Raw genomic sequence first — 15,406 nt, forward strand, 5'->3', positions numbered from 1 at the left:
GTTATGCATCCCATAATACGTGACACATAACCCTTACCTTTTTCTCCATATTGGCATGGCTCGTTTGCGGGGCTTGGTGGCTTGACTCCAATACTGCATCCAACCCAACAGTTTATGAGCTATCATTATACAGCAGGAAGATGAGTACATTGGGATCCATCAGAACAAACGGTAATGGGCTGCTGTGCAGTGGTGATGCCCAGGTTGACTAATAACCCGCAGTCCCCGTTATTATATCCGCTGGGTGGATAGGTTTAGGGTCATTAAATATTGTGTGGCTGAAGGGCAGGTGGGTGGGGGACATATTGAATAAAGATCAACAGTACCTTTAAAAATCCAGAAAGGTACAGTACCAGGCAAACATTTGGACACACCAACTCATTCAAGGGTTTTTCCTTATGTTTACTATTTTCTACATTCTAGAATAATAGTGAAAACATCAAAACTATGAAATAACACATAACCCAATAATCATGTACTGACCAAAAGCGTTAAACAAATAGATTTTAGATCTTAGATTCTTCAAAGTAGCCACCCTTTGCCTTGATGACATCTTTGCACACTCTTGGCATTCTCTCAACCAGCTTCACCTGGAATGCTTTTCTCTCAACCATCTTCACCTGGAATACAGTTGAAGTCGAAAGTTTACATACACTTAGGTTGGATTCATTAAAACTCGTTTTTCAACAACTACACAAATTTATTGTTAACAAACTATAGTTTTGGCAAGTCGGTTAGGACATCTACTTTGTGCATGACACAAGTAATTTTTCCAACAATTGTTTACAGACAGATTATTTCACTTATAATTCACTGTATCACAATTCCAGTGGGTCAGAAGTTTACATACACTAATTTGACTGTGCCTTTAAACAGCTTGGGAAATTAAAAAAATTTATGTCATGCTTTAGAAGCTTCTGATAGGCTAATTGACATCATTTGAGTCAATTGGAGGTGTACCTGTGGATGTATTTCAAGGCCTACCTTCAAACTCAGTGCCTCTTTGCTTGACATCAGGGGAAAAATCTAAATAAATCAGCCAAGACCTCAGAATTGTTTTTGTAGACCTCCACAAGTCTGGTTCATCCTTGAGAGCAATTTCCAAATGCCTGAAGGTACTGCGTTCATCTGTGCAAACAATAGTACGCATGTATAAACACCATGGGACCATGCAGCCGTCACACTGCTCGGGAAGGAGACGCGTTCTGTCTCCTAGAGATGAACGTACTTTGGTGCAAAAAGTGCAAATCAATCACAGAACAACAGCAAAGGACCTTGTGAAGATGCTGGAGGAAACAGGTACAAAATTATCTATATCCACAGTAAAACGAGTCCTATAAAATCGCCATTAAAAAGCCAGACTACGGTTTGCAACTGCACATGGGGACAAAGATCGTACTTTTTGGAGAAATGTCCTCTGTTCTGATGAAACAAAAATAGAACTGTTTGGCCATAATGACCATCGTTATGTTTGGAGGAAAAAGGGGAAGGCTTGCAAGCCGAAGAACACCATCCCAACCGTGAAGCATGGGGGTGGCAGCATCATGTTGTGGGGGTGGCAGCATCATGTTGTGGGGGTGCTTTGCTGCAGGAGGGACTGGTGCACTTCACGAAACAGATGGCATCATGAGGCAGGAAAAATATGTGGATACATTGAAGCAACATCTCAAGACATCAGCTTGGTCGCAAATGGGACTTCCAAATGGACAATGACCCCAAGCATACTTCCAAAGTTGTGGCAAAATGGCTTAAGGACAACAAAGTAAAGGTATTGGAGTGGCCATCACAAAGCCCTGTCCTCAATCCAATAGAAAATGTGTGGGCAGAACTGAAAAAGCATGTGCGAGCAAGGAGACCTATAAACCTGATTCAGTTACGAGGAATTGGCCAAAATTCACCCAACTTTTTGTGGGAAGCTTGTGGAAGGCTACCCAAAATGTTTGACCCAAGTTAAACAATGTAAAGGCAATGCTACCAAATACTAATTGAGTGTATGTAAACTTCTGACACACTGGAAATTTGATGAAAGAAATAAAAGCTGAAATAAACCATTCTCTCTACTATTATTCTGACATTTCACATTCTTAAAATTAAGTGATATTCCCAACATTTTACTAGGATTAAATATCAGGAATTGTGAAAAACTGAGTTTAAATGTATTTGGCTAAGGTGTATGTAAACTTCCGACTTCAACTGTGTATCCCACATATGCTGAGCACTTGTTGGCTGCTTTTACTTCACTCTGCGGTCCAAACCATCTCAATTGGGTTGAGGTCGGGTCATTGTAGAGGCCAGGCTATCTGATGCAACACTCCATCACTCTCCTTCTTGGTAAATAGCCCTTACAAAGCCTGGAGGTGTGTTGAGTCATTGTCCTGTTGAAAAACAAATGATATTCCCACTAAGCACAAACCAGATGGGATGGCATATTGCTGCAGAATTCTGTGGTAGCCATGATGGTTAAGTGTGCCCTCCTGCAGCCAGGGCAACCGAGTCTGCAGGTAGACCTGCAGCAGTATGGCCGCGTTGCTAAGGCGGCCAAGAGAGCAGACGGACCATATGTGGCTTTCATGACGGCATCAAAAAGTCTCGGGGGCATGCTGGCTTCAGTCGTGGGTTCCGCCCTATAATCTCCCGGTCTGGGAGGACCATGTCAGCAATCATGGTGTCCATAGTCGGGTACTCCCGGAGGCCGAGTGACTCTGCGCCCGCAACATAACTCCATGGTCCAGTCTCTGCTGGGTCGGAAGCGCCCCCTGGCAGAGACCCAGCTCTCCTGCAAGGCCTCACGGAACTCAGCAGAGATGGGGACAGATGGAGAGTCATCACTGTCCACCAGTTTGATTCCCAGTGCAGTGGCTACCCGAGTGAGTAGGCTCCTCATAGCCTCTCGAGCCGCTGGGGGCGATGAAGCCCCGCTGCCGGCTTCTGATGGCCTGTCAGCCTGGTAGCCCCGCTCACTGTGATGAACAGTGTCAGCATCATCCCCCAGGAACAGCCTATCACTGGTCAACAGGAAACAGCTGTCAGCGCCATCGAAGCTATCAACCTCCTGATGCAGGGCATGCACCCTCTTCAAGGTGGTCCCAGCGGTTCCGACTGCTGCCCCCGTCCAGGACTGGCAGCAGATGGGCTCTGCCTGTAGTGGCGCCGACCACGCTTCCTGGGAGGGGTATTGGGCCCAGTAGAGGGACTAACAGCTCACTGGTGCACCACTCGTGAGGGAGGGAGCTCGTCCCCAGCCTGAGCCCAAGCCTGGCTGACACACTTGCGCATGGCCTCCAATCACACCAGGTGCAGGCGTTCTGAGAACACCAGACAAAACAGGCATCCAGTAGGGCGATCCACCGCCCTCTCCATGTGGCGCAAACCCAGACAGTGCATACACGAAGTATGCGGATCCCCAGGGGGGAAGCCACCATCACACAAAGGGAAGCCATTAGCTCAGCCAAACTAACAAGGCCATGAAGCAAGGGTTCGACACCCTGGGAGAGCTTATGTCATGATCCGCTTGGAGGAATAGGAACCCGGTGAGGGATAAATTACCCAGTACCTCTGCAAAAATTGGGGAAGACCCCTGTGGGAAAAGCAGGCAGACAAAAAAAACAGCAACCAGGTAATGGATTTGATTGATTTGTTTTATGCGAAATGCAATACTACCTAGCCGGTTTAATATCCAAGCAGTAAAAACAGCACCATATGATGGAGTAACTCCGTTAAGGAACTCCAGTTCATGTCTCAACGTATTAGAAAGCCACGATACTCTTACACTCTGCAGGGGAAAGAACAAGAAAATAAACCTGCAGGGTAATTAGCAGAGAACCTGCGTCTTATAAATTGATATATTCTTTATACAGCTTATTAGCGTACACCTAATATGTTGATGATGCTTATTATGCATTAAGGTTGAACCAAAAGATTACATGTAACAAATATGAAATGAAACACGAAACAATTAAATATGTGAAATTGAATTAAACAATAATGTATGTTGATGCTAATATTATGTACAACAGTACAATAATTTCTATATGATAACAATAGCCTAATTGATATGCCATAAACTATTGCTTTTTTTTAACAGTTTCACCCAATTTATTCTAATTAACTTAATCATTATGACACATCCCTCACTACTGTGATTGATTGCACTAAATTGCACTGTAACTGAAATCTGGACACTAACTGTAGATCTATAATCTATCACATAGCCTTAACTTCTGCAGAATTAAGCATTTATTGCAATAAAATTATACACCAAATGTAGGCATAATTTGGGTTTGGGAACAAGTGGAGAAGTATGATTTATTTATTTCTGCATCTTGAGAGATTGCAATGCTCACCGTTATATACCATATGTAGAGGTGCTGTCTTCATCAAAAACGCATCATAAAAGCTGATAGTTCTATGCACGTTGGGTCGTGTATAATATCAGGGCGGTTGCGTGTGGATTCTTAGCAATTGCGGCGGGTGCAGGTGAAAAAAAGCTTATCCGCGCACCACATCTGTTAGGGTATTGGAAGAGGGCGGATGGCACGAGCCTGGAATTGAGGTTGTCCGAGCAGCGGGAGCCAGGATCGGTGTAAGCGCGTGGAATATTCTGTTTATTTTCAAGAGCAATTAAATAATTCGTTTTTATGGAATTGCATCCGAGTTTCATTCGAGGCCAGCTCCCTCCTAATTTGCGCCTTACAACCACCCACCTATATGGATGTGTGCGCTGTCATTAGGTAGCCTAACCGCCCATGCAATAGTCTGATCTAACTATAGACTATGGCTAGGCTACAGCCGAATTTATGCCACTACACCTGTCAATACAGTGTGTAACCCAACCATTTTTGTAGGAGTTGGTAGTCTGATCGAAAACAGGTTGTGTGATTGATGCCACCGAAGAGAAGAGGACAGGGGAGGATGTTGCCGTGGAGACGTAGGGGTTGCTAGGGACGACATTGTCATTCCCTTGTTCATCTTTTTTTCCCAAGTGAATTTCTCATTTGAGGGCAGGGCAACACCACCAGGGCAACACCACATGTACTCTTGACCAGGGAGCCAAGATAAATAACAGGATGCAATTTACTTAAATGATGATATATTATACTTATAATTAGCCTACAAATTGGTCTGACAGTTTAATATGAATATGCACCATTGATGTCACTTGTCACAATGTGTCATAAGCAAATTAATTTATATTTATTGTAAAACTAAACTGAAGCAATGTGGTGCATGGCATTTACTGTTTTAATGAATAATAGTCATCATCTCAAAACATACAATTTGGTACAATTTCAATAACATTTTGCTTGATAATACATGCTCTTCATTTTCCTCTTATAGTCTTCTTCTATTTGCCCCAGAACATTTGTACACTATTTGGAAGGCAATTTTAACAAGGCACCTATCACATTCTAATATAGGGCATGCAATCCCTCTCCCTGTCTCCCGTCTCTCTTGCTTGAAGTTTGACCAGCCGCACTCTATGACAAACAGCTACACAGCATGGCTCTCATATCAATAACCTATACATTTAATTCAGCACTGTAGCTAACCGATAGGATTTGACGTCAGACACGTTCTCCATTTCTTCTACACCCCAACTCTATTAGTAGGATTACCACAACAGAGCAGTGTCTTGTCTCTGAAGACAGAAGGGGCAATTTCCTGCTCTGGCAGTTAGAAATGTATACAGTGAGCCATCTCACCTCTTGCTCCTTTGACCTCCAACTATCCGGACTGTCCACCTAGAGAAGGCCCATACTTCAGGACTCAGTCAGCCGAATCTGCAGCTGCTCCATTGATTGCAATGGTACATGGATGAGTGTATGTGTGTGTGGGGTTTGTGAACGTGTTCAGTGGATGTTATAGACACTTCACTCACAGTTAGGAAGTCAATGCTATCCTGATATCGAGGTGTGTGTGTGTCAGGTGCAAGACAACACAAACAGTTATTCTGCTGTGATATCGCCTAAATTTCACAAAGCCACCACTAGGCTGCAGACTCTCCCCTTCAACACCATCTCCTCCCTCACTAATTCTGTGGAGTCCTGCAGACACACAAAGGCAGATATTCATAGGTTATTCACAGAGCAGCATAGCTGAGAATAAATAAGTGAATAGAAGTTCATTAATTCAGAGTGTACTTACAGGGACGTAGTCTTCGTTAGTGAAAACCTACGCTATTGGTTGTACCGGGACTGGAAGCACGGTCGCTCTGCTGAAAATTGACAAAAGGAGAATGATAAGAAAACTACAAATATTAGAATCACCTTCTTGAACTGTCTCTTGAACTGTTCTTGAAAGCGATGAAAACCTCCCAGAAACAACCAAGAAATAGTGGAACCATAATACTCACTGTGAGGCGTAGGTCATATGTGTCGTTACCGAAACCTCGGTCCACAGCCCAGCCAGTCATTGCCTTTGTTTTGTCCTGGATGTGCAGGTAGTAGTACAGCAATGCTCCCAGAGAGGCCAGCAGCAGCACTACCATGATGATGGAAGCTGCAATATCCCTTGTGTTGTCTCACAGTACGGACATTGCAATTTATTGCCCTGGCCACATCTGCAGTCCTTATTGCAGCATGCCTAAGGCACGTTCACGCAGATGAGCAGGGACCCGTGGCATCTTTCTTTTGGTGTTTTTCAGAGTCAGTAGAAAGGCCTCTTTAGTGTCCTAAGTTTTCATAACTGTGACCTTAATTACCTACCGTCTGTAAGCTGTTAGTGTCTTAACGACCGTTCCACAGGTGCATGTTCATTAATTGTTTATGGTTCATTGAGCAAGCATGGGAAACTGTGTTTAAACCCTTTACAATGAAGATCTGTGAAGTTATTTGGATTTTTACAAATTATATTTGAAAGACAGGGTCCTGAAAAAGGGATGTTTCTTTTTTTGCTGAGTTTAGTAGACATATCTAGGAAAACCAAAGTTCCAAAGGCTGGGCCTAATATAGTGTATAAGATGTCATACAATACGTTTTGTAGTGATTCCTATGTTGATGATGTAAAAAATATTTGCTGGTCTGTGGTGTGTACCAGACGCTGCGCTTGACACATTTATGAAATTCCAGTTACTAGTAAGCATTCACCATTAACAAAATGACCGTAAAAACTGTTAAATCCCCAGAGATTGACGGGCAATTACATGGTGGAGATGGATGAGGCAAAAGAAATGGTAAATAAGTCTGGCTGCACAACCGAATGACAAACGTACTGCAAATGGAGAAATCCTGTGACTAAACTGAATAAAAAGAAGAAACTCTACTATGAATCAAATATGAATTATATAAAGAAGATTGATAGTAAAAAGCTTTGGAGCACCTTATGACATTTTGGGCAAAAAGGCAAACTCAGCTCCATTCATTGAATTAGATGGCTCATTCAATCACAAAAAGGACTGATATTTGCAATAACTTTAAGGATTTTTTCATTGGCAAGATAAGCAAACATAGGCATGACTTGACAGCAACAAACACCGATACTACATATCCACGTATAACTGATCGGAAGGATAAACACTCCAAACAGCCTACCCGACCACTCAGATGTGTACGCATGGTCCTAAAGCAGACTGTTGCCTCGTTTTATATCACATTCCAATGATAAAACTGGGGGGAGACAAAAATGCAATTTCAGAAAGTGAAAGTTGCACTTTCACTTTCTGGGAGTTCCTTACTAATCAGTAACCTTAATATATCAATTAAGTACAAGGGAGGAGCAAAAACCCGCAGACACTCAGCCCTCCGAGGAATGAGTTTGACACGTGGTGTAGATGAAGGGGAGGAGACTGGATTTTTAAGCCTTGAGACAATTGAGACATGAATTGTGCATTTGTGCCATTCAGAGGGACATGGAGCCAACTTGACCACTTTGGGAAGAAGCATTGGAGTCAACATGGGCCAGCATCCCTGTGGAATGCTTTTGACACCTTGTAAAGGTCCATGCCTCAACAAATTGAGGTTGTTCTGAGGGCAGAAGATGGAGGTGCAACTCAATATTAGTAAGGTGTTCCTAATGCTTTGTACACTCAGTGTATGTCATAAACCCAGAGTACTCACCACACTTGGCCTCGTCATCTTTATCTGCACAGTCTTCATGAAAGTCACAGATATTACTGGTATCGTTAGTGCAATGATGCCCAGGAGGTTAGGGGAAATTTGGATGAAAGATGGGAAGGGGACAGAGTAACGGTAAATAGATACAGTATACATGTTACAGTACCCCCTGTATATAACCTCCTATTGTTATGTAAATGTATGTGTTACTTTATATATATAAATATATATATATATATATATATATATATATTTTTTTTTACTTTAGTTTATTTAGTAAATATTTTATTGACTATTTCTTGAACTGAATTGTTGGTTAAGGGCTTGTACAGTAAGAAAGCATTTCTCTGTAAGTTCTACACCTGTTGTATTCGGTGCATGTGACAAATACAATTTGATTTGATGCTTTGATTCCCCGCCCGTGTTGGTAGCCTACTCTATTTCAATGAGACCACACATACTAGGAGCACTTGAACTCTCACGCCCAACTAGGAGAGGTAGTCTACAGAAGTTGAAGCAGCTAATTCTGTGTGTGAATAATGCAAAAAAACATGTTATTTTAATACAATAGGTCGGCTAACGCATCTAAAGCAGGAAGAGGACCGTTTCTAAATAGTCCGTGGGACAACAAAAATATTTTCTTCCCAAAGTCCTCTGTCTGACCGCCCGCAGAATGAAAAATGCCAACCCTGCTGCAATGATCTGTGTCGGCACCTGCAGGTTCTGCACTCTTGTGCACAGTCAGTACACAACACTATGCTCATCATGTCTTAGCAGGATCATATGGTGACAGGGGTCCCAGCAGGGTCAGACAGCCAGGGAAGACCAGCTCAGGTGAATTTTGCAGTATATTAACAATATCAGATATTGATATAAAGTTCAGAATCTTAAGTATAAAGCTACAGTCTGGGATCTGGGAATAATGGTCGTTGTAATAATTGAACCATTGATTCTATTCTTGGATAATTGTCAACGGAATTTCATAATTCCTATATGTGTTCATTAATTAAAATCACTCAGTCTATTTATAAGGATTTGTAAGATTCTTATTTGCATAAAATAGACAGAGACCAGTCTTATCAAAATTAGATAATAGTATTTATTCTCAGAGCACGCTGCCATGGAACCACAAACAACAGTTTATATACAAAATATGACGTCATTGATTATAGAATGAATCTCCTCCTCTCGACCAAGACAAAGCAGGTTCAAAAGTGAATTCCAACTCACCAGGGCACACACGACACACAAGATAACTGGATTAACTCCTGAAGTTTCACCATAATTTATTACCACTTTAGCAGACAGTTCCAGATACGGAAAACCTGGAGAGGCTCTCGCTGTCTTATTTGATTGCCACAGAGTTATAGTTGAGTCGGTTCAAATATAGGTTAATGATCCTTTTTGCTTACTTAAAACCCACAACCCATTCCTCCCCAACCGAGTTGGAATGGTGTTTATTATGTTTAATTACTCCTTGTTCATGCTACATAATCCCTTCCATATGAACTAACTTTATTAATCAGGTATAATAAAACAGGGTAGTGTTTAATTAGTTATAGTTCTATTTAAATGTAGATATTGTTTAGTCATTATTCATAAAATTCCTATCAATAATATAATGTATAAATGTAAACCAAGGTCATTCTTTGCCATGCCCCATCTTAGGAGGATGAGATGGTGACAGGAGTCTCAGCAGGATCAGGCAGGCAGGGAATTTTTGCAGGTACAACACTTTATTCCTCTCTCTGTGCAGGACTGGACCAGCCAGATGCTATTTTAAGGCAGTCTGACAAACCTCCAAAGTTGATTTCCAAACTGTATCAAGGGTTAAGAGGCTTTTCCCAATGACACAAAACATGTAAAACAAAAAATGTGAGGAAGACCTGGTAGAAGCTATTGATAATGATGAATGGATACAGATATGTTTGAATGCCCAGTCATGTTCATATCATCTCAGACATGAGATTATGGAAAGTTATGGAAAGTATTCAGATCCCTTGACTTTCCCACATTTTGTTACATTACAGCCTTCTTCTAAAATGGATTAAACAACATTTTTCCTCATCAATCTATAAACAATACCCAATAATAACAATTTATTAAAAATAAAAAACAGAAATTTACATACATAAGTATTCAGACCCTTTGCTATGAGACTCTAAATTGAGCTCAGGTGGATCCTGTTTCCATTGATCATACTTAAGATGTTTCTACAACTTGATTGGAGTCCACCTGTGGTAAATTCTATTGTTTGGACATGATTTGGGAAGGTACATACATATTGATATAAGATCCCACAGTAGACAGTGCATGTCAGAGCAAAAACCAAGCCATGAGGTTGAAGGAATTGTCCGTAGAGCGCTGAGACAGGATTTCCTCAAGGAACAGATCTGGGGAAGGGTACCAAACAATTCCTGCAGCATTGAAGGTCCCCAAGAACACAGTGGCCTCCATCATTCTTAAATGGAAGAAGATTGGAACCACCAAGACTCTTCCTAGAGCTGTCCGCCCGGCCAAACTGAGCAATCGGGGGAGAATGGCCTTGGTCAGGGAGGTGACCAAGAACTATAGGTGACCAAGAGTCTATAGCCATGTCTCCACGGCAACCCTCAGTGCGTTGGGAGTGGATCTGGAAAGAGGTGGGGATGCGACCTAGGAAGAGGTGGCCTCCAGCCACGCACGCTGATGCTCTCAGGATGCCAACACCACCACCTGATGGGTGCCCTACCTATGCGCAGAGGCCTACAGTGGGGCAGGCTGCAGCCCTGTGAAGCCTAATGATAAATCTAACCTTTGTTATTTGGTTATCTAAAACGTTATATTGTACTGGGGGAGGGGCACAGTGTGGCACACTTGCTAACCCTTGACAGTAAAGCTGTTGTTTGTATAAGGTAGTCGGACAAGGGCAGTAAGATCAGAAAACCAAGCATTTTTTATTGATTCAATGTACTGTATGATTTGATACCTGGGTCCCATTCGGCAGGATGGAGAGGACTGTTTCATCATGGGAGACACCTTTACAGCATTGCTGGGAGAGTCTGCCTTCACTTTAGTCACTACCATGAACCAACCTGACGTGTTCCTACGCATGAGCTTAGCTAGTCAACATCGTAAATGTAAACGCCTGGAGTTTGTTAAACGGCATTGGCACTTGGATTGGAACTGGTGCTTTGGTCAGATGACATGAACATGGAGTTCTGATTGCCGCTTTGATTACTTATGACTGGCCAACAACAACAAGCTAAATGCGCCACTCTCGTGAAAAGCAAGAGCACTAGCATAAATTATAAAAATGCCTCTCTCTCGCTCTACTGCGGCAGTTGTGTTTGTATCTGTACGGGTCCTTCTGGACAAGTCAGTTAAAATGACACATACCAGAGACCCGTGCAAATCATATCAGACTCATGAAATTATTTAGGGCGTTTTCACATATGAAATTCGATACCCTGGTTTAAGTTTCCTGTAGAGTTTGTGAGAATTCTACAGAATACATTTTGTTTTCACAAGATCTGAAAATAACATTTTCAGGGTGTGATTAGCAAGACACACAGTCTACATGACATTAGCAAGCTAGCTTGTTTACAACGAGCAAAAAAGTTCTACGTGACTCGGGCTGCCGCATCACAATACCTGGTACTCTGGTCTTGGACCCATTACCCACTCACGCAGGTACAAGATTTGTTTCAGCCAGGGTCAATTTGCATTTCTCACATGCTTTATAGTGCGGATCAGGGTACCAAATGCCCCAGGATCCAGGTCATAAGGGGATATGTGAAAGCGCCCTTAGAATTTTGGATCCGGACCCACTCAGGTCCCGGATCAAGTCTCGGGTATTTGGATACAGGTCCCAGAAGACTTCTAGTGTCAATAATTTTAATGCCTATCTTTTTGAGAAAAAAATATAGGATTTGTTAAACATTTATTTCTCTGAGCAATTGTATTAGTATAAAATGTAAGCATTTTCCTACTTTTTTTTAGCATACAATATACCTCAGTATTTTAATTATTTATTTTACACTGTCATTTTTGCTCATCTTTATTAAGGGTGTATATTTTAGGTCCTTGATTGAGTGTAGACTTGCCATATTTTGTATATTTTTTTATATACACATACTAGAGGTTGACCGATTAATCATTGCCGATTTCAAGTTGTCATAACAATCAGTAATCAGCCTTTTGGACACCGATTACATTGCAATCCATGAAGAGACTGAGTGGCAGGCTGATCACCTGTTACGCGAGTGCAGCATCAAAAGGACACTGTGGCTGCAAGGAGCCAAGGTAAGTTGCTAGCTAGCATTAAACTTATCTTATAAAAAACAATCAATCTTCACATAATCACTAGTTAACTACACATGGTTGATGATATTAGTAGGTTAGCTAGCTTGTTCTGCGTTGTATATAATCAATGCGGTGCCTTTGAATTTATCATCGAATCACAGCCTACTTCAACTTGATTTAAGAAAAGCGCATTCGTGAAAAAAGCAAAATCGTTGCAATAATGTACCTAACCATAAACATCAATGCCTTTCTTAAAATCAATACACAAGTATATATTTTTAAACCTACATATGTAGTTAAAATAAATTAATGTTAGCAAGCAATATTAACTAGGGAAATTGTGTCACTTCTCTTGCGTTCAGTGCAAGCAGAGTCAGGGTATATGCAGTTTGGGCCGCCTGGCTCGTTGCGAACTGTTGAAAGGCCATTTATTCCTAACAAAGACCGTCATTAATTTGCCTGAATTTTACAAAATGATGGCATAACATTGAAGGTTGTGCAATGTAAACATAATATTTAGACAGGGTTGCCACCCGTTCGATAAAATACGGAACGGTTCCGTATTTCACTGAAAGAATAAACATTTTGTTTTCGAAATGAGAGTTTCCGGATTATACCATATTAATGACCAAAGGCGCGTATTTCTGTGTGTTTATTATATTATAATTAAGTATATGATTTGATATTTGATAGAGCAGTCTGACTGAGCGGTGGTAGGCAGCAGCAAGTAAGCATTCATTCAAACAGCAGCTCTTCGCAATGCTGGGATGCACTGCGCTGTTTATAACTTCAAGCCTATCAACTCCTGAGATTAGGCTGGCAATACTAAAGTGCCTATAAGAACATCCAATAGTCAAAGGTATATGAAATACAAATGGTATAGAGAAATAGTCCTATAATTCCTATAACTACAACCTAAATCTTCTTAACTGGGAATATTGAAGAGTCATGTTAAAAGGAACCACCAGCTTTCATATGTTCTGAGCAAGGAACTTAAACGTTAGCTTTTTTACATGGAACATATTGCACTTTTACTTTCTTCTCCAACACTGTTTTTGCATTATTTAAACCGAATTGAACATGTTTCATTATTTATTTGAGACTAAATTGATTTTATGTATTATATTAAAATAAGTGTTCATTGTTCATTCAGTATTGTCGTAATTATATACACACACACATACACACAAATTGGCCGATTAATCAGCATTGGCCTTTTTTGGTCCTCCAATAATCGGTATTGGCGTTAAAATCATAATCGGTCGACCTCTTATGTGGTAGTGTGACAGCTCTTACATGCCTAACATTGTTTGGCACAGCTGCATGGTAGTTGTATGGCAACATCGGAGGTTAATGCATTTCAGATCACCTGACCTTATTTGATACCCACATTACCCACCTAGCGGTTGATCAGCAGTTTAAAGTTAACTGGCTGACAAAACACCATTAACTTTATTTAGACAGACGCACAGTGCGATAAAGTAGACAAAAGTAATGACAAGAGGAGTTTTTCTGTTACTTCCCCTGTGTTTTGAAATCGACATTGCTCAACATGATAATAGTTTTATGATTCCATGACCGGAGATGGAATTTCATACTTTATCCTTTTCAGGTACCTGTATTGTATGATGTAAATGTCCTTAGCTACATGACTTCATGTTAATAAAGCATACATTACCATTTATTAAATCAACGCAAGCATTTATTCATTTTATGTTTAAACATAAAACGACTTCTGTTAAGTAATATGTTTTCCATCTATTGTTTCACTGAAACAAAATAGAAAATCAAGCACTGTTGTTCTGGCTATATTAGTCAGCAACTAGGTACTGTGTCAGTCTTAGTCCCAGTTTCAGCTTTGTACTGACAGGTTTGTCTTCAGATCTCACATAATGTGATGCCACTGAGGTTCTGCTGTGTACTATTGGCCCACACTTATTGACACAGAAAGGAGATAGGCCTGAACCAAGACGGGTCCAGTGTAGGTCAATATCCCTCATCAGCCCAGGTGATCTCGTATTTAGGGTAGCGCACCTTCAGTTTCTCTGTGGAAACAGCGTGATTTGCTTTTCCGAAGCCCTGCAAAGAACAAGAAGGGAATTGAGATGATTATTTGGCTGCTAGTAAATAACAAAACTTAAGAGATGCAATATCAGTCTTACAATATTAGAAAATGTATCAAAATGTTGGATGAATTGTTATGGTCACAAATGTACTAGAAGACCCAATCAATGGGTGTACATGAGTTCCACTGAAATAACATTATTTTGCATTCTCTTACCATGGAGTAGCCATAGACGTGGATCTTCTTTGACTGGCAGTCGTGCTTAATCCTTCCTCCTCCAATACATTCACAATCTAGGTGCCCTCCTTTCTCAAGCTCCTCTGCTACCTTGTCATAGATATCAGCTGCAGTGACAAAAACACAAGATCGGTACTGTACTCAAAGTTTAAGAACAAGGCTCTTGAAAATACTCTCAAAATACAACATATTTCAAAAGCACTGTGACGTGCATAGAAAACTAGTCACATGGTGTAATTATGTTGCTGTACAGTGGAGGCCAAACCAATACTGACCGACTGCTCTGGCATTTTTCAGTGACAAAGGCCCCACCTACTGGCTCGTAGGTATCAGTACAGTATGAGTAGCTACTAGGCTATGTAGAATTGGACAGTAACATGGACATGAATCATACAGCAGTTAGCTAGCTAGCCAACTCTGAAAGACAAAAACATGACAATATTGGACTCTTACCATGATATTCGGCCCAGGCATATCCACGTACAATATCTACGCTCGAGTCGTCGCCGTCTTCTTTACTGTGTACTCGAATGAGAACGTATTTGAACACACCAGTCGGGTCGATTTCTGCCTCTGGAATGTTCGCAATGAGAGCAGCAGCCTTCGTTTGAGTACACATTTTTTCACGAAAATACTTTCACGAAATGGAACGTAGAGTTCTATCTCGCACAGCTGATAATTCTTCAATTTGAAATAGTAGATAATTCTTTCTGCGATGATCAATGTGGACAGTTATGGTAAATGGTCTGTAACACACTTCCGGAAATAA

General features: G+C 41.1%; 1 protein-coding gene across 1 annotated transcript; it reads right to left on the reverse strand.

Moving 5' to 3' along the window:
• Positions 1-14,015: 14,015 nt before the first annotated feature.
• On the reverse strand, positions 14,016-15,404 carry LOC110523636 (14 kDa phosphohistidine phosphatase). Its single transcript, XM_021602505.3, has 3 exons — positions 15,091-15,404; positions 14,617-14,744; positions 14,016-14,414 (listed from the first exon to the last, which is right to left on the reverse strand). Exons 1-3 carry the CDS (start codon positions 15,254-15,256, stop codon positions 14,322-14,324), a joined length of 387 nt encoding a protein of 128 aa, XP_021458180.2. The 5' UTR covers positions 15,257-15,404; the 3' UTR covers positions 14,016-14,321.
• Positions 15,405-15,406: the final 2 nt, after the last annotated feature.

This window comes from Oncorhynchus mykiss, chromosome 5, assembly GCF_057628025.1.
Source record: "Oncorhynchus mykiss isolate SJ-2025 chromosome 5, ASM5762802v1, whole genome shotgun sequence".
In the NCBI taxonomy this organism is placed as follows: domain Eukaryota; kingdom Metazoa; phylum Chordata; class Actinopteri; order Salmoniformes; family Salmonidae; genus Oncorhynchus; species Oncorhynchus mykiss.

Bases quoted from the DNA above. Each gene is read 5' to 3' on its own strand.
- LOC110523636 (XM_021602505.3), bottom strand. From the start codon at position 15,256: ATGTGTACTCAAACGAAGGCTGCTGCTCTCATTGCGAACATTCCAGAG. The intron at 14,745-15,090 runs GTAAGAGTCCAA...TTGTCACTGCAG, and splicing joins TGCCTGGGCCGAATATCATG to CTGATATCTATGACAAGGTA. The intron at 14,415-14,616 runs GTAAGAGAATGC...TGTTCTTTGCAG, and splicing joins ACGTCTATGGCTACTCCATG to GGCTTCGGAAAAGCAAATCA.